This window comes from Conger conger, chromosome 11, assembly GCF_963514075.1.
Source record: "Conger conger chromosome 11, fConCon1.1, whole genome shotgun sequence".
Lineage (NCBI taxonomy): Eukaryota > Metazoa > Chordata > Actinopteri > Anguilliformes > Congridae > Conger > Conger conger.
Genome location: NC_083770.1, coordinates 32,135,246 through 32,160,181, shown reverse-complemented (window position 1 = coordinate 32,160,181; position 24,936 = coordinate 32,135,246). Strand labels below are relative to the sequence as shown.

General features: G+C 45.2%; 1 protein-coding gene across 3 annotated transcripts in view; it reads left to right on the top strand.

Moving 5' to 3' along the window:
- Positions 1-24,936, top strand: part of LOC133140777 (ral guanine nucleotide dissociation stimulator-like) — a 46,730-nt gene extending 21,794 nt beyond the window's left edge. For 2 of the 3 annotated variants that reach the window (XM_061260978.1, XM_061260976.1), the window contains exons 2-18: positions 12,041-12,345; positions 12,449-12,523; positions 12,853-13,037; positions 13,418-13,539; positions 13,844-14,059; positions 14,331-14,434; positions 14,576-14,660; positions 16,302-16,379; positions 17,415-17,501; positions 17,792-17,824; positions 17,945-18,066; positions 18,441-18,536; positions 19,018-19,234; positions 19,914-19,988; positions 20,684-20,935; positions 21,255-21,369; positions 21,524-24,936. In XM_061260978.1, coding sequence (XP_061116962.1) covers positions 12,041-12,345; positions 12,449-12,523; positions 12,853-13,037; positions 13,418-13,539; positions 13,844-14,059; positions 14,331-14,434; positions 14,576-14,660; positions 16,302-16,379; positions 17,415-17,501; positions 17,792-17,824; positions 17,945-18,066; positions 18,441-18,536; positions 19,018-19,234; positions 19,914-19,988; positions 20,684-20,935; positions 21,255-21,369; positions 21,524-21,699 — 2,343 coding nt within the window. In that variant the 3' untranslated portion in view covers positions 21,700-24,936. The remainder of the gene's footprint in view (positions 1-12,040; positions 12,346-12,448; positions 12,524-12,852; positions 13,038-13,417; positions 13,540-13,843; positions 14,060-14,330; positions 14,435-14,575; positions 14,661-16,301; positions 16,380-17,414; positions 17,502-17,791; positions 17,825-17,944; positions 18,067-18,440; positions 18,537-19,017; positions 19,235-19,913; positions 19,989-20,683; positions 20,936-21,254; positions 21,370-21,523) is intronic. The other variant, XM_061260977.1, reaches the window with a different exon arrangement.

The window sequence follows — 24,936 nt, the reverse complement described above, 5'->3', positions numbered from 1 at the left end:
TGAACAAGCTGGCTGTTCTGCATAGTCGTGTAAAAAGGAAAGGAATTTCAGATGATGTCTCAGACTGTGCTAGCAGGGCTCAGTGCATTCTCTCCCCCTGCTAGCCCCGTCTTCAAGAAAATCTAATCCTCTCTCCCATAATCCAATTAACAATTTACGGGTAATCTGCCATCTCACTTCAAGGCGCTCCCTTCTCTCCTTACTGTGGCGCTGCTTGCAGAAAGCGGCCTTCCACTGTGAGATATCCTGTCCTGGGACAGGAAAATCCAGAGGAGTGATCCATTCCACAGTGTACTTAAGCATAGTGGGCCATGTTGAAAACATCCTATTCACCTAGTGCCCCACATCTTATTAACATTTTTTAGCTATGAGCAATTCAGTGCCAGTGCCCTAGTTTCTTTGGACATGTTGATGATTTAGATTTAGTTCTGTTCTTAGATTAATTGTGGTGCATTCAACACTTATATATTTTTCAGAAATGAAGGTGACAAACTCTGCAAGTTAGGACTGGATAAACCTGGAAATGTGAACAAAACCCTAATTTTCACTTTGTCTAGCCAGTTTTTTTTTTAACTCACCAACCCCCTCGCTCTGGAGGAACACTTTGTTGCGTGTACAGAGCCTACTTTTGAATTACAGTATACATGGAGTACAGACGCACAAATGACAATTCAAGGCCTGTGTCCCCCACCGTAAATGGGAAATAAATTTAAAAAAGAAAATAAATATATTTACATAAGAAAAGTGCTTTTCACTGGTGTTTCTGAGGGAAGGTTGAAGTAGAAATCTCTTGTCATGGGTCAGAGGAAGGGCTTGATTCACTATTGGACAGCACAGTTGTGGTACAGGGCTTGACTGCAGCTCTGTGTTGAGTTTGCATCTGGTGCTGGTTATATTTCCCATAGTCTTGGAGTAAGCGTGTTTGTGTATGTGTGTATGTTTGCACATGGTGATTTAATTGACTCCTTATACTGTAGCTGTTGGATTCAAACGTAGCTTACTGTGAAGTAGTGACTGAAAGGATGGTTGGATGAGATGAATCACACTTGATTCTGGGTTGCTGAGGAGCAGAATGATAGGTGATCCTTGTGCATGTGGATTCCATGTTCACTCGTCAATAGCTGTTATTACAGTTCTGCCAGTGACAACCCAGAACTGATTTGCTGAGCATGTGTTCCTCTGTGTTGAGATGGGCCATTTGCATGTCAGAGGGGGGTAGTGGAAGAAGGCGGGTGTTCGGATGTGCAGGACACATTGTGTCACTGTGCTTTTCTGCAGCGGTCACTGCTGGCACCAGTACTACACTGCAGTGCTCTGTCTCTTTCTGCCTTCCATAAGATTCAATTAGGTGCCTTGTGGATGGATTCGGAAGAAGGGAAGACCGATTGATTCTGTTTTCTCGATGATGTCATGTTGTAGACAGTGCCTCTTAAAGTCCCATTACCATGGGCTGAACAGCTAGGTAATGCGCTGTGATGCTAAGTGCTGTTGTATGGAGGTGTGTTAATGGTTTCAGATTGTTAATGCAGGCTCTTAAAAAGTCTAATTAATGCACACACACTTTATAAGAAGCAAACAAAATGGGTCTCATAAAATTGCGCCTGCTAGTTTGGGCAGAGGCTCATGGGTAACCTCTTACTTCAGCCTTGCCTCTTTACAGGGTTTTGAAGGGCAGCTTCTGAACCGAGGGCTTGTCTATACGGTTGAGGGTTCATGTTGAATGTGTGTACTGTTGATACCAGACCTTGAAAAGCAAATTTGGGTCAAAGGCTTTGGGCTTTGAGGAAGCTTTTAATTATCTTTTGCTAAAAAACTAAAAATAAACAACAACAGGGGTTTTCCTTTGCAGAACAATAGGTTGACCAGTGGGGCAAAGGATCATGTTAAATTGACTCACATAGGAATATGAAGAGATGTTTTGCCCTTGAGGATTCTATTCACACCCTTTTGCTCTGGTTATATTTAGCTTTTTTTGGCCAGAAGCCAGGTTCAATGTTGTAATGAGAATCCAGATTTGAGCTTTAGAGATGGAGACAAAAAAAGTTGTTTCCACAACTGTGCCTCTGAATCTGCCTGCTCTGAACTCATTACAGGATGCATTTAGCTGCAAAAGAGGTACAGAGATGGCAAGGAACATGCCTGTGTTTTGATGATATGGTCAGGCTGCACCCAGGTTTTTGGTTGTTGCTCATAATTTTGATATCCCTGTTTGTAATCCTTTTTCTGTGTTGGCGTTCTTAGCTGTGAAGACAGGATCTCACAGAGAGGTTTGAATTTATAGTAGCAGGATTGGAATTTACACCTGCTGGTTTTCACCCTAACAGCCGTTTGTAACGCTCTCTTCAGCCTCTGAAGGTCTAGGAACAAGAAGCACTCAATTAATGAAAGAGGAGAGCTCTGCAAATATGAACCCCTCCCCCACTCCCTGTGGCCCTTTAGTGTTATGGTTGGTACTGAGTACAGATTGGCATATTATTCATTTGGTGCTGTCCTCAGGAAACAGAATGAGAGAAACAGATTTGTGTAATGGAATGTTGAGGGCCCAGGGCTGGAAAATTCAGGCCCACTTTTTTTCCAGTGTGTGTCCCAAAGCAGCGCATGATGGTCCCAGACCTCTCTTCTGCTGGGCTGCAGAGAGTAACAAGAGGCCCAGTGGTTTGAGCTGAAGGCCAGCCTGTAATCCTATCTCTCTCTCTCTCTCTCTCTCTCTCTCTTTCTCCCCCTCACAAAACTGCATCTCTGTTAAATGCCACCCACTTGTCCTCAGAAAATGAACTGCTCCATAACACATTAAAAACACACAGTCAGTCCTGTATTTTTGTCTCCTGTAGGTGTATACACTCAGTGATCACTTTATTCGGTAGACCTGTCCATCAGCTTGTTAATGTAAATATAAAACAAAAAACATCCAGTGAGCAGCAGCTCTGCAGGCAGGAACGCGTTGTTAATACCTAGTAAAGTGCTCACTGAGTGTATATGTGTATGTGTTTTGTGGCTGTGTCCTCTGTCTTCGATTAATTCTTTCTCAGTCGTCTGGCGGCAAAGCCCACATGAATCTCTTTCTTCTTTGGCGTACTTACAGAATGCCTTGGATAGAGTAAAGGCTGACTCAGCCTGCAGTTATGTTTCTATTAAACTCCACATGCCTTTTTTCCATTTGCCTGTCAGAAAACACCTAGCTGCTCAGAGCTTCTGTAGCAGGACCGGGGAGATTCCCATTCAGTGCTGGGAGTTTGGCTGGCCATTGGTGGACAACATTCAGAATTTGCTTTACCACATGTGGGGGGAAAAAGGAAAAAATAAAAAATAAATCTCTCAGCGTTTTCTGCGCTTCGTTGCAAAATATTTAGCGGCTTGTTCTCCTTTCTCTGATAAAGGTACATGTCTGTACAGAGGCTAGCCATGCCACAGCTGGGAGCTCAAGGTTAATGTACTGTAACTTGCTGTTGTTAAAATCAGCAGGTCAATGCCAACATATGCTCACCAGCTATTAGAATTCAAGTCTGCACATGCTGGCATCTTTGCTGAGTTGGAATAAGGCTTAAAGAGACAGGAATCCAGCAAGATGAATATAAGTCCTGCACATGGTGACCTGGCTGCCATGCTAGACATAATATACAACCTTCTGGTATAAAGATTATGCCTTCTGCAGCAAAGCAAAAGGGCTTACTGTCTGAACAGAAGGGCTCTTTAGGAACAGGACTTATCTTGAGTATTCGTTTAGATTTCTTAGAAATCGTATTTCAGTGAAATAAGAACATAAAATAAAAAAAATCTGTAGCAGACTAAATACAAACTGATGAGACTCTGTTTGGGCATGTTTGGTTTCCTCTGTTCTTTTAGATGGGCCTTCCTGGTCTTTCCCAAGGACACGGTGCGACTTCTCCCCAGTCTTCCAGTGATCTCCCAGATTCCCTAGTTTGCCTTGGTGGGAATGGCTAAAGGCCCCAGATTATTATACATTTAATTAAAATCCTTTAATACATTTAATTAAAAACCTAAGGTGAGCCCCTCTAGAGAGGCTGCTTTAGTGTATGACAGAATTGGGGGCACTGAAATAAGGGGTGAAACCCAAATATTTGTTTCTTCAAAAGGAAATTGACAGAGAATATTGGTCTGTCACTTAAATTAGGATTTGAATGCTTAGTAATTTACAAAATGACAATACACCAGAGTTTTGTCTTTGTGAAGAAGAATCAAGGATTGAAATTCATTGATTTTCTTAGTCTTTGTACCTGCAAATGTGATTATACCCTGTGTTGAGTCAATGAGCCGGTATTGTGCAAAAGAGAAAGTCCTGGGCTTTGTTGATGGAAAGCAGGGTTTGTTTGTCTGAATAGTCGACCTTGGAACCGTAGAATATTTGCAACACTAAAGCACTGTAAACATGTTGTGCTGTGGTGCTTGAATGTCTGTGGGATAAATGTTTTCCGGGAGTTGGAGTGAGAGAGATAAAGAGGGACAGTGATGGCCCCCAGGATCACGAGGAGCTTGGTCCCTCCAGGCCTGGACTTTGGACAGAGCTCAGCAGCTCAGGTGACTTCCTGAGAGCAGGAGGAGGATGCAGCTGTGGAGGAAGGGACCACATTAAAATGATTAGCTTGGGCCCAAAATGGCAACATTCTCTCACAGGATTCCCAAAGCCATTGTTTCTGAGGATGCAACTCTCCTGTAATGGGCTGTGTTCTAGGCCCACTGTGTTATTGGCACGGTTTGTGTTTGCTTTTCGGGGAACTAGATGGTCCTGTCCATTGGTTACTGAACATTTTGGATCTTATGGGGACAGCCTGTGTCACATATTGCTGGTACGTTTTGTTTGAAAGCAAGAATTTGTGAATGTCAGTTCTTGTCGATGTTTACGCACTGTTAGAAGGCTACTAAGTGGACAGGATATCTCTGCTCAGAAAAACATAAACATAACTGTAGCCACGTTTTCCACTTGACTTGTTGAACAAATATTATTCTATTTATTTTATACATTTTTATCTGTATTGTTTATTGGTTGATTTTCAGCTTCAACATTTGTGTAGCTGTGTCGCAAGCTTTTCCACACTGTAGTAGTTCAACATTGCTCAATGTATCCTGCTACCTTCCATTGGTTCTGAAATGAGAGTACATTTTAATACACATTTACATTTAATGCTTTAGCTAATGTATTTGTTCAAAGCGGCTTCTAAGTCCATCATCCCAACCAAAAACAAACCAGGATAACCACAAGCGCCAGAAAAATGTTGAGAGTAACATAATAGTTCTGTCTTGCCAGGCTTTGAAGTTTCCTGTAATTATTTGGGATTGTTAACTCGTATGATTCCTGGAAAGGTGGCGGTGTGTTATTGACACTGAGTGAGGAATGACGACATCGGGAACAGGCGGGAGTTCTGAGGGGAATTTGACAATCAAAACACTGAAGGGGGTATTTAAACAGTCTTCAATGAAAATGAACAACAAGGGGAATAAAATGAAACAATGCATGGGAAATGTCTGTTTTAGGCAAACGGCTTGGATAGGCTCGACGGGGGGTTTGGGGGAAAGGCAGAAACAAAAACCTCACTGTTCATTTACAGAAAATATGTGGAAGCAATCCTTGGATGGCGCTAGGCGGAAACAAGCCATAGGGAAATTATATCATTGGATATGGGTTCTATTTGTAAATCAGCCTTGTGAAGAGACAGTTTACTCTGTGTTCCTGGTTTCCTTCCAGTGTTCCCTGCAGTCAATTTTCCAACACGTATTCAATTGGCCTCTTCGTCAATTGGCACTGTGGCAGTCATTCTAACACACTTTCCAGACAGGAATGCTTTTTCATGTGTGATGTTCAGCTCATATGCCTTTTATCTTTACCAATTTGATGCTGTCTTGGGGTGGCTGAGGTCATGGGCCCCTGGCTGGTCCATACGAGGGTAATTTGCAAAAAAGTCAAGTGAAAGGGGGATTTCCAGTGATTTTAATTAGGGTTTTTCCACCCCCCGTTTCTCCTTCTCTTTCTATTTCTGGCGTCTTTTCTCGTTTCGCTCGTTTGTGGGTGGGGGGCGGGGTCAGGCTGCACTCCTCTATCAGCTCTGGATCAGCGCTGCTGCAGGCCGCAGTTCCGCTGCCCTGTTCTTCTCCTTTCCTACACGCGCTGCGTGTTTCCCTTCTTTAGCAACACTGTAGTCTCCCCCGCCTGTCCTGGCGTTGGTCACGTGCCTTACTGTAAACCCACAGTGCAGTGATGAGCAGGTGTTGGTCAGCGTGTTCATACTGTGTCTGTGCCCTGTGGGTGCGGTAGCGGTGCGGGGGAGGACTGTCTCCACTTCCCATCTTCTTACACAACTGAACACCTCTTTATATGCGTGTGTGTGTGTGTGTGTGTGTGTGTGTGTGTGTGTGTGAGAGAGTGTGTGTATTTTCGTGAGTATGTGTGTTTGTGTGAGTATGTGTGTGTGTGTTTGAGAGTGTGTGTGTGTGTGCGTGTGTGTGAGTATGTGTGTGTGTGTGTGAGAGAGAGTGTGTGTGTGTGTGTGTGTGTGTGTGAGAGTGTGTGTGTGTGTGTGTGTGTGTGTCTGTGTGCTGGAACGATAAATAGGTAAATCCACCCGAATGCCTCCTCTTTGCCACTCAAAGCCGCCGGAGTGCCTGTGGAATGTCTATTGATGACTGATGATAATAATCCACACAAAAGCAAAACTAAACTCACCCTCCCAGGGACTCGCTGCCCTGGGCCAGACCCCACACTCTGGAATTCCTGTCCAATTAGCCGGGATGCTTGCCCCGGGGGTGAATTCGCGTGAGCCAGAGGAGGAGATTGAGCTGCAAGTTGTGAGTACAGGGGGCAAACACCCTCACGCTATGGAGATAAAGGCACTGAAGTGTAAAGCAACAAAAGCAATTAAAAATTCAAACACGCTCTACGTTGATTAATTAATGTCTTTTTAATCCATGCTAGATCCTTGTATAAAAAATAAAGAAATAAGAAAAACGGTCTTTTTGTTGTCACACATGCCTGCATTTGTTTTCACAGCATGTGTGAAAACAAAAAGACCATTTTTCTTATTTCTTTATTTTTTTTATCCATGGCTTGGTTTGCCGAGACACATCTGTGCTTTAATAAGCCATCAAGACCTGATAGCGAGCAACAAAAGCACACACAAACAGAGCCATTCTGTAGGTTTGGATTATTTTACTGTCATGTGACAGACGATAGTGGATCTGTGGTCTACGGAAGCAGCTTTTGGACAGATACAGTGGAGAATGGACGGCCCACATGTGTATGTGTTTGTGTGTGTGTGCTCCCTCCTGTAGCACTGTGATTAATGCTACAATGTACATGCTCCAGCCACAGGACTGCTGGTGTGCAGGTGGTGTGGCATTGATGGATATGTAAGAATATTACCCATAATGGCATGAGAGGCAGTTGGTGTGAAAAAGAAAAAAAAAGGTAATAATTAAAAAGAAAAAGTCAGAAAAAGGAGGCCTGTTTTCCACAATGGAGGGCAGCGCTGGCTCTGCTGGAGGGAGGCACTCTGCGAGAGCGGTCCAGTGTAAACAGGGCGCAGAAAGGGGGAGACAATGGGAGGTTGTGGGCCAGCTGGCCGCCCCCGTGCCCTGAGGAAGCTGCCCTGTTTGTTTTGGCTTCTGCCTCGGCCTTCCTCCTCACTGACCCTGGAAACTGCTCCTCTACGCTCCTTCTGCCATCGGCGTGCTTCGTCTAATCCGCTGTCTGATAACAACTGGGCAGGAATGTGAGCTTCTTTATGTCTGTGTGTGTCTGTGTCTGTCCGTGCGTTTGCATGTGCACGTCACTTTTTATGTTTACTGTGTGTGTGCACGCGTGTGTTTGTACTTCAGTATGTAGGCCTATGTGTTTACATGTGTGTGATTATATCTCCTGCAATGAGAGACCTGAGGTTCCCAGTGTCTTGCATCAAAGTTGATTCCTCAGAACTTCAGAGAAAACGGGCAGACTGAAACGTATCTGCTGCTAGCGGCTGTTTGTTTCTGTATTACTGTAACCATGAAACCAGTTGTCCTGGGCATCCGGAGCAACCCAGTCTCTATTTGAAGAATCCAGTTTGATGTCTGACTGCTGACTCAGACAGAGGCTGAGTGAATGACACTGGCATGCTCCCTTGCACACTCAGTCTCTCTTCATTTCCTCTCCCGCTCTGGGAGTTCCCTCTAGTTGCCATGGAGACGTACCCAATAGTCCCACTGCTGATGTTCAGCCAGTCAGTGGTCAGCCACAGGTATATTTCTGCTTTGGAAAGCAGTAGCCGCCTGTTGCTATGTGATTTTCTTAGCCTTTGGGTTTTTGATTCTGTATTTGTTTGTTTATTTATGGATTTATTCATTTTACAGTAAACTGTAGTTTACAGTAAGTTTTTGTTTCTTGCTTCTTCCTCCTTTCCACGTCACCCTGTCCATTTTTAGCTTCAACCGGCAAAAAGAGTAACAAAAAGAAAACTTTTTTTTGGTGAAGCATCAAAAGAATAGCTTTCTGTGATCTGCCCCTCCCCTGCAATATTTTTTCCCTGTAATTTTGGCTGAGGAGGCGGGGTAACAGAGTGCAGTGTAACCCCAGTTTTTGGAGTGGGGCCCAGTTTCCCCTGCGCTGGCCGCCCACAGGGCTGGGAACGATAGCGCAGCGGAGACTGTGCGGCTAAGCTGATTAGTGCTCCGGTGCCTGTCCTCACAGTCAAGGTCTGGCCTTTAAGCGCCGGCTTCTGCAACCAGGCTGCAGAGGGACAGAGAAAAATGGACAAAGGGGGAGAAAAAAACAAAAAGCAACACGAAAAGCAAATGTATCAATCTGTCTGTCCCACAGGTCCTACAGATAATCTTCTGGAACCAATCCTTTCAAGGATTACAAATCATTTGGCACTCAAAGCACCAGTTTGCTTTCACTAAACAGAAAAGGATATGGGTGAGAGGAAAATGAATTGAATATTTTTTAGACAAAGCTGGGATTTTCATAAGCGCCTGCTTATTACATGCTTATTTTCATTTTAATCAAATTCGCTGATCCTCACATTCATAGCATTCATGGAAATACGGATCCTGGGAAGCGGAAATGCTTGGCTATGTATAATCGCACCGAAGTAACTGCGACCCCAGTTTCAGTGTGGTGTGTTTTTACATTTTTATAGTGATATAACTGGATTTAGGTTTGATGTCTAATCACAGGGGAAAGGTACACACTGGGTGTGTGCCTCTGCTGAGGAACAGGGGGAATTGGGAGGGTGTCGCCTGACTGGCCTGCCCCAGCCACTGGCACAACAGGCCCCTTCTCCATGGAAACTGCACTGAAGCCACTTGTAAGGGGTTGACAGATGGAGATGTGACTAGGGAGAAATGTGACTAGCAGGAGCTGATGGGGAGTGTACCTTCACTGCAGTCCACAGGGGATCGGGACCATAAGGGTAATGACTCACTCTGGGGTCATGTCCCTCTGGAGCTCCTCAGAGGTTAGTGTAGCTTGTTCTTTTGTTAAGGCGGTCCATGCCTTGGACTGCACCACTTTGGCATAGTTAAGGCAGACACAGTGGGGAGCAGCCCATAGCAATGCTATGCTGTTAGAATTAGAAGTGCCTCTAAACTCTTGTGCTGACTGTGATTTCTGTATTATTAACATTAAAACAAGCATGCAAAATGGCTGAGATGAGATAAATGAGCAAAAGCGATGACAAATTTACAGAAGGCACCAATAAAGTGCACTGAACCGCTCATAGTAATGTGTACAGTGCTCATAGCTAAACGCATGCTGTGGAACAAAGGAACTGTTGACCAAAAAGGTGAGGTTTGGAAGACGGACGTGAGGGTTCTTGAGCGCACACACGTCTTACAGACTAACACTTCTACATGTCTTCTCCTGGCAGCAGAGCAGGGAATGAAGCTGCATGTCTAAAGTGAAGTTTATTCCCTGTAATTCATCATCAGTGGGATGAGGGCAATGGCGCAACCATAGAAATGTTCCAGAATTGCTGAGTAACAAAGAGGCTAAGTGCCTCTCTTTCTCGGCACAGAAACCACTGATAAGAAAGAGCATTGAAAATTGGTCGCATTTGCATTCCAGGCATTGCACGAGGCTGCTGGTTGTGTTTCTGAGGTGTGCGCTCAAGACCAAAGGATCAGAGCAGACCGCTGAGAGGGAACTTTGACCTGCTGTTGGGCTGTTGGGCTCAACACGATGGACGTGTGCACAGCGAGTGTTTGAATGTGGGATGGGATATGGCGTAGTGAAAGAGAGTAAAGAATGGGATTTAGTGGGATTGTGCGACCTGAATTAACCTCAGGAGAGGCTGAGACCATGTCTTAGTTTCTGTTTCAGCAAGAGAGAGGAAGTGTGTGTCAGACTCTGGACATTCCCGATGAAGGGGTTTCCCTAAGCCTTGCTTTCGCCTAACCAGAAAACTGAAATAGAAATGTGTTTATTTCTGCAATTGTTGACATCCTTTTCCCTTTTCTACTCTCACTCTCAGTATAGGAGATTAGTGTGCTTAGTACTCATCTTTCTGCAAAGACCCCACAGCACACTGGAAGGCCTGCCAGGTTTAATCACCCGCAATCCCTCTCTTTGGGCTAGGGTTCTGGAACTCCCTTACCCCAGCCTCGTTGGGGGTTGGCTGAGGCCTCCCATACTGGCCCCTTGACTAACGTTGCCTCTGGGTGGGTGCCAGTGTTATCTGATGGGTGCTGGCTAGGAAGCCAGTCCTGCCAGAGAAAGGCCAGTATGGAAGCAAAGCAGAACAATTCAGCATCTGTCCCTGGTTTAAAGAACCACTTGTGTCTTTCTTCCTCTTCTTCTTCTTCTTCTTCTTTGTCCTCATCTTCTTCTTTTGTATCTTTTTCCTCGTCTATTTTTTCTTTGTCTTTGTCTTCATCTCAAGGCAATGCAGTCCTCACAAACAGTTAACTAAGCCCCTTTGGCTTTTAATTGCAGATCCCTCCTTCATAAATTAATTGGAGCACATCCTGTCTTCTGACAGACGCGTGTTTTGAAATGTGACTGTGACACTGAGGACACTCTGAAGCACAGGAACTCAGTATTTGTCCTCATGGAGAGGAAAGGGCTTGCATTCAAAGCACAAGGCCCTTTTTGGCAGGTCATATGACAGCCTTATCCTGCCTTGTTTATCCATTCTGGGAGAGATAGGGAATGCATTCGGAGAAAACACTGACTTGGATCTCAGCTGCACAGAGCTGTCTTTTGTGTGAAATGGCCCTTGTGGCTCTTGCTTGTCTGTTTGAAACTTGAGCTCAGGTTTGCAACTGCGGCTCTGTTTTGCCTGGGGGTTGGAATAGTCTCCTATCTTGCAGGGCTTTGTTTGTAATAGGTGGTCACAACAGGACCCATGGCTTTCCACAAACACACACACACACACGCATACACACACACACACAGAGGTATGGATGCACACAGTCTTCTGTGTATATATAGTTTAGCCAACCTGCGTCACAAAGCTGTAACCATGGGTTCTGTCCACCCCACCTACAAATCAAAAACAACTTTATTTTGAGGTATTGACATAGCCACCAATCAAAAATGAATTTATGTTGTAGTATTTAGAGTTGATTGCATTAGTCATCTTTAGACAGAGTGCGCTTTTATGCTTTTGGAGGAGGAGCAGGCTTTCCTAACCGGGGCTCTGACGCAGGTAGCTGCAAGGCTTTCAGCAAATCAAATATGACAGTGCTTCTGGTCTGCAGCACTCTCCATGCACTGTGCCTGCATTATCCTGAAACCACATCAAAATGCACTATCGGTCACAACATCAGAGAGTCATGGGTGTGTTCAGGACCGAAAAAGTAAGAGAGGTCATGGGAGTGCTCTATTAGTGGTCAAACACGGGTCACTTTTTTGTGCTTGATGGATCTTGCTTGGTGTAATTGAGCCAACAAAGAGGACCAGATGATGGGGTTTGCACTATTTGAGAGAGTTTTGTAGATTCCAAAACACCAGACAAGTGTACAAAGGTATTTGAATCCAAAAGAATTATGTATTTGGCCCAGGTCTGTTAGTGGGATGGTACCTGCCATTCAAATTGCTGTCCCCCTCTCACAGAACTCGACCCAGGAGATTGGGGAGGAAGTGGAGGAAGGGGCCATCTACACCATCACCTTGCGGAAGGTGCAGGTCCACCAAACAGCCAGCAAGGGGCAGCGGTGGCTCGGGGTGGAGACGGACTCCGCCCTCAGCCTGTATGAGACATGCAAGGTGCGCACCATCAAGGCGGGGACGCTGGAAAAGCTGGTGGAGTACATGGTGACTGCCTTCCGAGGCAACGACTCTACCTACGTCACCATCTTCCTCTGCACCTACCGCTCCTTCACCACCACCAAGCAGGTGCTGGACCTGCTGCTGAACAGGTAGAGAGCAGGGGGGACTCTGCGTGGGACTGTGGCCCTGGTGTGCGGTATTGTACATGGGTGGCCAGGTGGCATTCTCAGGTTCTCCTCTTGTGTTTTGCAGGTTTGCTAAGCTGCAGCAGCATTCCAGTGCAGAGGGGCCCAGAATGACCCACGATGACCGCACAGAGCTGAAGAAGTGAGTTTTTGATGGAGGGCAGAATGGGAGCAAAGTAGAATAATAATGAGAAGAAGAAGAATGGATAGCATTTAGTACCTTGCATGATAAAAAATGAAACTAAATAACTAATCTGAGGGATGATTAGCCGGCCAGGTCGAGAAAACAGGGTTAGAGACTTGGGCCTGGATGTTGGGGGAGCCCACTGCTACAACATGTGCATTAGTGTCATGTGCACTTAAACAAAGTTATTTTCTACTTGAAAGGGGAAATACCATTTTAGAAGACTAAAACAAGACTAAAACACAATAGACTAACCTTTCTCCCCTCATTATTTCCTCTCTCCACAGCACTATCTCATCCATACTGGGAGCCTGGCTGGATCAGTACTCTGAGGACTTCTGGAAGCCTCCAGAGTACAGCTGCCTTCGACGTCTCATCTCCTACCTGCACCTCAACTTCCCGGGATCGGACCTGGAGCGCCGGGCCTGCAACCTGCTGGCCCAGTTCCACCGTCGGCACCCAGAGCAGGATGGTGAGTCATTGGGGGGGGGGGGGGGGTTTCAGCTTACCGTCTTCATCAAGGAGGTGGTGTTTTATGAGGGGGAGTGCCTTTGATTCAAGGCTGGTGGGGGTAGGGTTCGGGGACGGGATCGGTTATTGCCGTTATAACTGTCTGAATGACTGCCAAATCAATGCTGGCACAGTGAGTCAGCGGATATGAGGTCAGGCTCTTCAGCACAATGACTGAGAACTGTATTGTCTGCACACCAGGTAATGACAACACCCTTTTCAAATTGCCTGGGACACTGACAAGAGAGATGGGTGTACCATGTGTCAAAAGCAAGAGTCATCTTCATGTCCTTTGGGATATCATCTTCACTGTGATTTCCATTGTCCCCTGACCGCTCCCAGGCTTGGACCACAGCACCTGCACCTTCGCCATGCTGGAGGAGAACGGCTATGAAGACGAGCGGCCAGACTTCCTGTCCTTCGACCCGGCTGTGGTGGCCGAGCAGTTCACGCTCATGGATGCGGTGAGCGACTGCGGCAGCGTGCACTCACACAGCCCATACTCCCCCACAAACTCCTGGCTGTTTCCTGCTGTGGTGCCGAGGCCCGTTATTATACCCCACGCCATGGAGGGATAGTAAGGACACACCACACAATACAGTCATTCATGAATGTCAACTGGAGGCATGTCCTCCCTTCGCTTGTCTACTGTTGAAGATGTATTGCCCAGCTGCATTATCTAAAGGCCTTCACCTCATTTATTTACCCCCCCCCTCTCTTGTCTTTCCATCCCTCCCTCCTTTCCTTGACTCCAAACTGAACCTGTAGGAGCTGTTCAAGAAGGTGGTCCCATACCACTGTTTGGGGAGCATCTGGTCTCAGAGAGACAAGAAAGGGAAGGAGCACTTGGCACCCACCATCCGGGCCACTGTGGCCCAGTTCAACTGCGTCACCAACTGCGTCATTGCCACCTGCCTGAGCGAGCGTACGCTCAAGCCCACGCAGAGAGCCAAGCTGGTGGAGCGCTGGATCGAAGTGGCCAGGGTGAGGCCCTGTAATGTGACCTCTCCTTTTCAATAATGCAGAGAGGGGGTTTTCCTGTCCATTTAAAGTAGTCATTCAGCGGTGTGCTATAATACCTTTCTCTCTTTCTCTGTTCCCTTCTCCCTCTCTCCCCCCTTCTGTTTTATTATTATTATTATTATTATTTATGTTTTATTTATGTATGTCTCTGTTTTGTTTAATGTTACACTCTTAAATAAACAATCCAAAGTGAATTACCAAAAATGTAAAGTGTTTTTATTTGTGTGAACAGGAGTGCCGGATTCTGAAGAACTTCTCCTCCCTGCGTGCCATTCTCTCTGCCCTGCAGTGTAACTCTGTCCACCGGCTCAAGAGGACGTGGGATGAGGTGTCCAGGTGGGGCACAGAGGGCATGGCCTGTGGGAGTGTTATTTTTAAGGGGTGTGAGTCAGAATGCTTTTTTTCACAGCTATGGCACTGACCGCTCTCTTTCTTTATGTCTCTTTTGCTCTCTCTCTCCTGGTTGGTCTCTTGCAGAGAGAACTTCCGAATCTTCCAGGAGCTGTCCGAGATCTTCTCTGATGAGAACAACCACTCGCTCAGCCGGGAGCTCCTCATCAAGGTGAGCTGGGCTTCAGGTAGCGTTCAGTCAGATTGCAGCTGAAGAGCTCTGTCTTTACCTGCACGGATTGTCTTAGAGATTGTGACCTGGATTCAGTCAACATTATTTTTATGCTTTACTGATCAATGCTTAATGATATCAATTCATGAAACAGTGCTGGTGGAAAAAAAAGCATTTGCATTTATTATTTAGATCATAGCTTAGGGCAAATATAGATTGGATCCAGGTCACTCTCTGCTGCAAGGGTCTAAACCAAGAGTGCTGAGTCAAAACCCACCTGGCACGTGTTTGTTTCTGAGAAATGGCAGCGCTGCAACACAGGAAGTGGACACCCACCTACGGCCCCCGTGTTGCAGGGGCTGAGCGGCACACAGGAAGTGTACCTGGGCTGCAGCTTGCCTCTCGTCTCTGTTACTGTGCTTCCACAGCAACCACAAACAAACATAACATTTGAGCCTGGCTCATTATATTGATTGGGGGGGGGGGGGGGGGGGCGATTAGTCAGTTCGTGGTTTTTACGGCGTGGCATGGTGTTGCGTTTCTCGCCTGCTGGTTTAAACTTCACTGTTCAGTAGATATTCACTTGCACTGCTGTCATTATGTTTCACTCTAACATAGGATTGACACTCAACCCTTTGTCAGAACGTAGTCAGTAAGGCGGGCCAGTTACCAGCTCTGGTATCTGCCTGCCATTCACTTCGATGACATGGCATTCACCGCCTTCAGCAGCATTTCTTAATTAAGTTCTCCTGCAGAGGACCTCTGACTCTCAGAATCTCTGAAGATATCTGTAGCCCAGTTGTGTGAATCCACTGTAGTCCCATTGACATGGCTGTGGAGTGGACAGGAGCTTTGGCTGGCTTACATTGCAGCCAGCTCTCAGTGCTCCTCTGGTTTGCTGTGCATTCCTAAGCTGTGAAGCATACAGCGGACGTGCCTTTGAACAAGCGTGACGTAGTGGAGCCCGCTCCCCTTCCAACGCATTTCCTCAGAACCCCACTGACACATTCTTCAGATTCTTTCCAGGGTTCAGTAAAGGCAGTGGGCTGGGTGAGGTGGGGGAGGGTTTGAGGAGGGAATCCCTGCTGACATCAGAGGTGGGTGGTGGGAGAGATAAGAACCCCCCTTCACTGCCTTTGATGATGTTTGTGCCAGCATGGGATCTCCCTGGGGTCACACCCTCCCTCTCTTGCGCTATCTCTGTGGGCCAGTCAAAGCCAAGCAGCGTGGCTTGCATCAGTTCCTCTATGCGGAAAGAGGGATCACCCCTGTTGCATCAGACACAGAACACGCTTACTTTTCTCGACTTGTGTTTACCTTCCAACCCACTTCTTCAGAGGACGTGCCTCTGAAGATTATTATAAGTTCTAATATAATAACTAAGCCCCAGGTGTGGTGACGATAAAACATTTGTCTCCATTCGTTTCAAGTATAAAAATAAAAAAAAGTACACCGTCTTTTAAAACATATGATGATATCATCCTAATGTGAATATAAGGTTTCCACCCACAGGAGAAGTAGACAATGGAATAACCTGTACATGATAGCGTTTCCTTTGTAACAGGCTCATACTATGGCCTAGTTGCACTGTATGAGCAGCCCTTCTGACCCAGGTTTATCTGTGCTCTCCACCCTGCTTAGGAGGGAACCTCCAAATTTGCCACCCTGGAGATCAACCCAAAACGAGCACAGAAGAGGCACCAGCAGCAGAGAGATCTGGTAAGCACAGTAAAATGCGAAAGAGAGTGGGGGTAGTGGGGAAGCAGTGAGGGAGGGAGAAGTCACAGGCAGGGTGTGTCTGGTCAGAGTATTGTACGGAAGTGTTCCAGTGAGTATAGGCGGCCATACGATGTGCTTACCACAAGAAGCATTACAGAAAGAATCATCTTTTTGGCAGGAAATTGAACTTTTTACAGCACAGCGTTGTGCAGCAAAATATTTGGCTCTTTGGTAGCAAAGGTACCAGGTATAACTGATGTGTCAAGTTTTGGTTTGAATATATCATGTCAGGTATGTCAGTTATACCTGCTTCTGCTGCACAAGAATGATTGCTGTCTCTGTTTATACGCTTAATCATCACAACAGTTTAGTTCCTTTTTGGACATTTTCTTGAGGTATCCCAAATATTAGTAGTTTATTACCTCAGTCTCCCTTTTGGATGTGGTGTCAGTGATTACTCATTCTGTATACACTCAGCTCCTTAAACCATGTCGAAATATAACATTTCTTCTTTATGAAAGTAACTGGGGGAACATATTAGCATAGCAAATAACCTGAATGAAAGCCTTTTCATAAGTGTTTTCCTGCTCATTGCTCATCTTGCACAGCTCCTACTAGTGGACATTATGTGGAGTTAATGATGCTTTGCAGCTTTGTGAAGTCATCTAGTGCCCTCTAACGCCAATGTTCAAAAATGGCATCTTATAAAAAACACAATAAAGAACTTATCAGTACATAATAATGATAGCAATTATCCAGCTGAATGCTGCACACAAATGACGGTACATAAAATTTTTTGTGTGTCTACCATTAGTGCCTGCTGATAATGGCAATCATGCACCAACACTGCCATTTTCTCCATTCCTCACTTTGTTATTTCACTGGAAGAACTAATTCTTAATTAAATTATTTGTTTTCTCTTGTTTTATAACCAGAACCTGAGCTTGAATATGAGTCTGTAATATAATACAGTAGATGTACGACTCAGACCTTTGCGCACAAGGCATAGCTAAGCCTCCTCTCCTGTGTCCGCAGGGTGTAATGCAGGGGACCATTCCGTACCTGGGCACTTTCCTGACTGACCTGGTCATGATGGATACCGCCATGAAGGACTTCATGGATGTAAGTCTCACCCGCATACTGCATTCAGGGCCCTGCTAGCTCTGAGAAACCTGCTCTGAGCTGCTTATCTACCTGTGCTTCAGACGTGTTTACATTGTCACACCGTTATGCATCTTTTTTGTTGGTGTGCTGAGATATATGAGAGAAAGCACAATGTACCACATTCACTATTTTGGTAGTCATCAGAAAAATGTTCTCTCCTGCTCAAAAGGCAGAAGTATAAAATGTGTAGCTCATGTCATGCTGAATTAACCCATGCTGCGTCCTATTCATCTGCCTTTCTAATGCAGGGCGGACTGATCAATTTTGAGAAGAGAAGAAAGGTGAGGGTTAATTTTCTGCAATTCAGTATTACACCGGTAGACATTCAGCAGTGCTGTGGGACAGGTATAAGTTCAAGTAATTAACTTATTCTCTCTCTCTCTCTCTTCAACTGCGCACAGGAATTTGAGGTGATCGCTCAGATCAAGCTTCTGCAGCTGGCCTGTAACAACTACAATTTCACATGCGACAGCCACTTCAGAGAGTGGTTCTCTGGGGTGGAGAAGCTCACTGAGGCAGAAAGGTGAGGGAGACGGTTTGTGACAAGAAGATACATTACCTATGTTTTAATTTTTAAATGAAAATATACATATATGCCACTAAGCTAGTGGAATATGTAAGGAATAAATCCTGGTTTATTCCACATACAGTATACCAAAGCTGTGCAAATAGATTATTTGGTGGTCACTTCCACTAGAAGTACTTCATAGCTGTGTCATACTTCTTTATCTCTGTACAGGGTATTTGAAAATAATCAACCAATAAGAATTGAATGTTTAATCAAGCTGGGGTATAATAGTAAGATGTAAGATGAGGGGTGCACATTAGACGAATGAGCTGAAAGAGCAACAGCACAGACGCGGCCTCATGCTGACATAACACTTGTTGTACTCACAGCTACAGCCAGTCGTGTGAAATTGAGCCTTTGTCAGAATCTGCCAGCAACACTCTAAAGGCAAAGAAGAACTCTGGAATTATCAAGCGCTGGAGCGAGTGAGTCTCAAGCCTTTTTTCTTTACCCTTCTTCTGTGTTCTCGTTTTCAGCAGTATGCCTCGGTCAGAGTGGTCACCAGAAATTCAGAAATGCTGAGGCAGCTGTTTCTTTATCACCTACTGTATACACAAATGTGTGTCATTTGTGTATTTGCTGTTGCATTTACCATACCGATAAGATTGATTGATACAAAATACATTTGTATATAGTTGCAAAACATTGCTGTGGCAGTGTAGCATTTGCAAACTATTTTAGAATAAAATAGCTTATATTAAAGAACATGGGGTTTTGGCCATTGATACACATGCCTGTGCAGTGAGTACTTGAATACTGTGTGCTTGTGCTTATGTACAGTATGCAAGCGCACATGTTGTTAGGGCGGTAAGCATGTGTAAATGTGTATTCATGTGTGCTTGTATTTCTATTTAAATGCTGTATCTTGATATGGCCTTGATGTGGTTCTCGCCCTCTCTCCCCCAGTCGGCAGCCAGCGAACGCCGAGGCTAGCTGTAGCAGTGCAGGAAGCTCCCATTCAAAGTCCTTCGACCAGCTGCGCTACGGGTCTGTCCTCGGGAGCTCTGCAGGAGGGGACGGGGGAGACTCCCTCAGCGTCACCTCCGCTGGCTCCAGCAGCTCTGACGTAGAGGAGGTCAGCATCAGCTTCATCTCCGACTCGCCGGATGCCCACGAGAAGAAGGTGAGAAGGGATCAGAGGAGGAGCAGGGGAGGTCCTTACCAGGTTATTAGAGAATGAGAGAGCATGGGGTTTAACCAGACTGTCAGACAGGCAGCACAGGTGTACAGTGGGGCTTCCTGGAGATACAGGTTGAGACTACACTGTCAGAACAGTGGAGTGTAGTCACTGATCTCAGGCATTGCTCACAAACCCTGTTTCATAAGGTATTCAGAAGTGTAACAAAAGCATTGGACCACTCATTATACTTCAGTATTTATGATCTTTGCAGGTATGTTTTACTAGAGCAGCTCCCAGTGCTTCTAGCCCATGAGGAATGCTTTTAAATGATAAATGATGACTGGGTCTTTAGCCAACATCACACCATTTGCACTGAAATTGACACTGCTAGTTTTTAGTTTTTTTACAGTTAATTAAATCTCAAAGTCCCAACAAATCAGTAATTTATGTTGTCACTTTACAAGTGTTTCCAAATGTTCTGTGTGGTTGCCTTTGTAGATATTTATATCTCCAATGCATTATTAGAATTATTGCTCACGGGGGTGGTAATTAAGTGTGTTAGAGGCGGTAAGAAGCGGTGCTGTCAGTGGCCATGCAGAATAGGTAGGGCTGAACAGGGGCAAACGGCTGTTTGTTCTGACTGTGACTACCTTATGACTGTAGCTTTAATTCCCTTTTGTAGACCTCCACGCCTACAGTAAAACATTCCAATTCTACCTTAGGGAAGGGAGGTCTGATGCCTGAACCCACTCCCACGGTACTTACGCTTTTTTCAACTTTTATCAACTCTTTCACTCCCTCCATCCTCCACCATCATCCCCTTGCACTCTGTGTGATCTCATCCTGAGCGTCAGTGTTCATTACGAAACGGTCAGCAGAGTAGTGCCGATGCAAGGTAGCCATCAGTGATATTGGAGAGGAAATGTGCACAGTAAGGTTGAGGGTTTCTGTGAAGTGTGGTTACCTCATCAACTTCATTTGCCTGTTGGGTTTTCTTGACCCTTGTAATTATATATAGAATTAATATATTTTGTTGTGAGTTTAGTATTTGCCTGTCTTGCACATAAGCTCATTCTTGACTTCACTGTTGAATGTAATCTTCTGATCCCAACACAAGCTCAGGCCCATCAAGTATATTTCCATAGTTCAACTAAGTTTTCCATTTTAATCAGTTTGCCTACTTGCTGGGCGTTGGTAGTGGGCTGAATTTTAGAACTATGACATAAAGCTCCGAATATGTTCAAAAGTTCTGTATTGCAGGCTGATGCTATCCTGCGGAACAGAAATTTCCTGATGGTTCATATCTGCAATACCTTTTTTATAGCCAACTCATCTCAGGGCACACAGAACCCTGACCACAAAGGAACAATTCCAGAAACTACACTGCTGTTTTCTGGACTTGGGTTTGATAACATATTTTTCCCTGTTCTCTTTCCCTTTGGTTGTGGTCAGTTCTGGGAGTCCACCTCGCTGTCGTCTCTGGACACCTCAGGGATGGGCTCTGGCTCGGGCTCCAGCAGCGCCTCCTCCTCCTCCATGTCCTCCACCCCCGTCACGGCCTCCCGCTCCCACAAGCGCTCTGTCTCAGGGGTCTCCAGTTACTCCTCCCTCTCCCTGCCCCTCTACAACCAGCAGGTGGATGACTGCTGCATCATTCGGGTCAGCCTGGATGTGGAAAACGGAAACATGTACAAGAGTATCCTGGTGAGTGGGACATTCTCCTAGCCCAGCCGTGATATAATCTGATAATAGCCATAATATAATCTGATATTTCTGATAAAATTATAAATGATTTTGTGATTTATTTTCATCTGAATTTCCTGTGGTCCCATATACACCGTATACTTTATTAGGTGTTTATTACACTTATTTTTTAGACTCTTTAAGTCTTCAGCTGCCCACAGAACTGCTGCTGACTGGATTTGTTTTCGTGAAAAGTTTCTGAGATTTGGAATAAATGGATGGGAGATCAGCTGTATGAGTATGATACATTTTTTAGTTGTTGTTTAATGGTTTCATGCAGGTGACCAGTCAGGATAAGACCCCAGCAGTCATCAGGAAAGCCATGGTCAAACATAACCTTGACAGGGAACGACCAGAGGATTACGAGCTCCTGCAGAAGATCTCAGAAGAAAAAGGTCAGTCACAGTGTTTTTAAATATACTATGCACAGTGTAATAATATGCACTATTGTATTATTATAGCATACATACTTCAAGCTGTACATTGAATCAAGCATTACTGTTTCACTGTTCAGTTACTAAGTGGTGCATTTTTCTGTGCCCCCTGCAGAACTGAAGATTCCAGACAATGCCAATGTGTTCTATGCCATGAATTCTTCTGCCAACTATGACTTTGTGCTGAAGAAGCGGGGCTTCCCCAAAGCAGGGCGCACCAAGCACGTGGCCAGCTCCACTCTGCCTCGTATGAAGCAGAAGGGCCTCAAAATAGCCAAAGGCATCTTCTGAAAAATACCCCCGCATCACCATTATCAAACCAACACACCCCAACGAAACCCGCCCAGTCCCCCGACTACTTTGAAACCCTCCTTTTCTGCAAAGGAGGTCCTCTAGGTTGCTGCAAAGAAACTCCCGGAATGCAGCATGGCCTTGTGTTTGGCTGCACAGACTGGCCTCACTTGTGACCGCACAGAGCAAAGGTGCCAGGAGCCTAGAATTTGGAACCTGTCGGCATAGACTGGGGTGAGGAATCACCTCACCTTCCTGAGGGAAAGGCACCACAGCCTGGTCCCATTGGTGTGGCTCAGTGACAAACTGTCCTGCTTCTCCTAGGGCACTGTCTAAAGTGACAGAAGGAGTCGGAGCCTTAAAAAAGGGCATTAAATTCAAAGGTGGGGTGCCCCTGGGGCATCAGCAGGGCCTGTCTCCTATGAAGCTTTGCCTTGAACTCTTCAGTAGGGTTGAGGTATGGAGACCGTCCTGTTTTCTAACACTAAACGTTTTTTAACTCTAAGCCTGAAAACTGCCATTTCAAACCCCCTAAGGGGGGCAGGGGGGTACGTCCCTTCTGTTCCTGTCCACAGTCATGCATCTCAGTGTCTGGTTCATGACCACTACAGTGAGAGAGTTTGGAGCAACTCACCAAGGACACGTATTTAGTCATCTATGAGCAGATGTCACAACCTGTGGCCCTATGTGTTAATCTTGGGAGGGCAAAACATACGCCTTGACTGGATTTATTTTTCTTTGTGTGGATATGAATGATGATGCTCATGACTGAACAAATGACTGAACAAATGACAGAAATGTGTCCAAAAAAACAAAAAAAACATTCGGTAACTTAAAAAAAAAAATTAACTCTTTGTTACTATTACTGTACATTGGTATTGTTTTTTGCTACTTTCTACTCAAGTGGTGCTAAAAGACATTGGATAAACAACAGGCAGACCCATGTTCAGCCCGGATGTTGGGTCGCACACTAGAGACAGTGGCTCTCCTGTGACAGCAGTGTGTGGCTGGAGCAGCAGGTTGCAATCAGAGATTCAATGACGACTGTTACTGCTGGCATCTCGGGAGACTTGCTTTCTCCAAAAAAATCCCTTTCATGTACGAGGGACCTTTGGACAAGGCCTGTGTTCTCCACGGTAGCCACCCATACTGGGCTTTCAGGCTATTGACAGTCAGCAGGAGCTGTTTGATGGATCCCCACAATGGTCAACTTCCAGCCACTTTGCCTGCATGAGGAGAGCATGCCTATTTCATCCTGTAACAGAAACGGTCTGCCTGACCCCAAATGCACTTGAAGCATCTGTGTGACTGTAAGTACGGACAGTTGGAAGAGGGACATGGAGGGAGGCAGGAAAGGAATGAGCTACAGTGTGTATAGGCCGTGAAATGGACCCTGCGATTGCTTGTGCTGTTGTGATGCAAAATCTAAAGTCTTTTTTAATGTCAGTAAAGAAATGAATGGAAAATATTGCTGACCCCCCCTCCCCATTTCACCTCTGCTTTTGTTCCCCAGTATATTTGGCACTGTGAATGCCAAACCACTTGGCTGGCCTACACTGCCCTCTACTCTCCTTGGCTCTGTCAAGTGACTAAGGCCAAATTTAAACTGGGTGACACGTGTATACAAACACAGACACATGCACAAACACTCAGCAGTTTTCAACTGTCCAATCCCTTGAGAGGCTGCCAAAGCCAGCGCCAAGGAGAGATATCTGAAAGAAATGCGTAGTATTGATGATGGTGTGAGATATCTGCAAAGCGGGGTGTGAGAGAGTTGGATTTGCTAGGGTCAGCTGGTGTTCAGGGAAGGATGAGAGAGAGAGAGAGAGAGAGAGAGAGAGAGAGAGAGAGAAACTCCCACATCATGTGCCTAAATCATACAACCCACTTGTTCTCCAGGAAGACGGGTGCACAGTGGGTATTGCCAGGTTTACTCTACGTGTGCCAAAGACCAGGGAGGGTCTGGGGGTGGGGGAGGGGGGTAAGGGGATTGATGCTACTGAAAGGGGAATGAGGAGTCAGGAAAGCTTACTTAATTCACAAGATGTCCTTAAGTTCCCCTTTCAAGCAGACCGTGACACTGTTCTCCCACCTGCACGTGTCTCTATCAGACACCGTGTCCTTGTACAGCTGCCCCACTTTTAGACAGGGCAACTGGCTCCAAGCATTTCCACATCTGTCAGTAAGAAAAAAACGAATACTGCCATTGCGCTTTGCTTCTGCGGGAAACCTGCCGGTCAGTGACTGAGACTGATCTGTCTTAGAGTTGGAGCCGTTTCAGGTGTGCACACCTGTTCATTCTGCCATCTGTGTATGTTTATGAGGACATCTGAAAGAAACATGCAGTTGTTGGCAACTCTGTGTTTGCAAGGAACTTTTCAGTGTGCTGAGGTTCGATGTCATGACCTCTCTCCATACATATTACAGCTGTGGTAATATTACATATTACCCATGACCATTCTGAAAAAAATTTAGAATTTGTCATTAGGGATTTCTGGAAAACCTCTGGAAGTTTTCAGCTGCTTCATGTTAAAATATATGCGCATGGAAGCACCTTCACACACAAGTGATAAGTGACCTAATAGTGACTTAACACACCACACAACATTGTGTTTTCTTTCTCTGTGTGTCTCAGCCTTCACCAAAGATTTTGTGGAAGCATGGGCTCACCTTCTATGGTCAGTTAAAATATTTCACCTTTTCATCACACATGTGCACACACAGGAAACCCAGTCGGTGCATCCAGGAACATGCGGCCATTTCTTTTTTTCCTGCAAACACTGATCTTACATCTGTTGCCATTGCTTTCTTCTGCTACAGTTAAAAACAAATTCCTTTTCTAGCAAATGGCATTGATATTGTTATGGATTGCAAATTGTTTTTCTTTTTTCTATATTCAGTATTTTTTCTTCTATTTTGTATAAGAACAAGATGAAATGCCCTTTGGATTTTTTTTTGGTTTCTTTTATTTATTGATTTGTATATAGTGTTGTTGTGTAGCATTGTACATTTTTTCCTTTCATAATGTAATTAGAAATTAATATATATATGTACATATAAACACTAAGTTTATAACAGTAAGTATGGGTTCCCTGTCTCTTCTATCCCTCTTGCTTTGAGCTAACCCTGCCAGTTTTATGTCTTTTGTATTATGGAGTGGTTGGATATCATTTCCCTCAAAGCATTGTTAATGATACAGGAGATGAACCCATCTAATAAATCCTACAATGTAGTAAA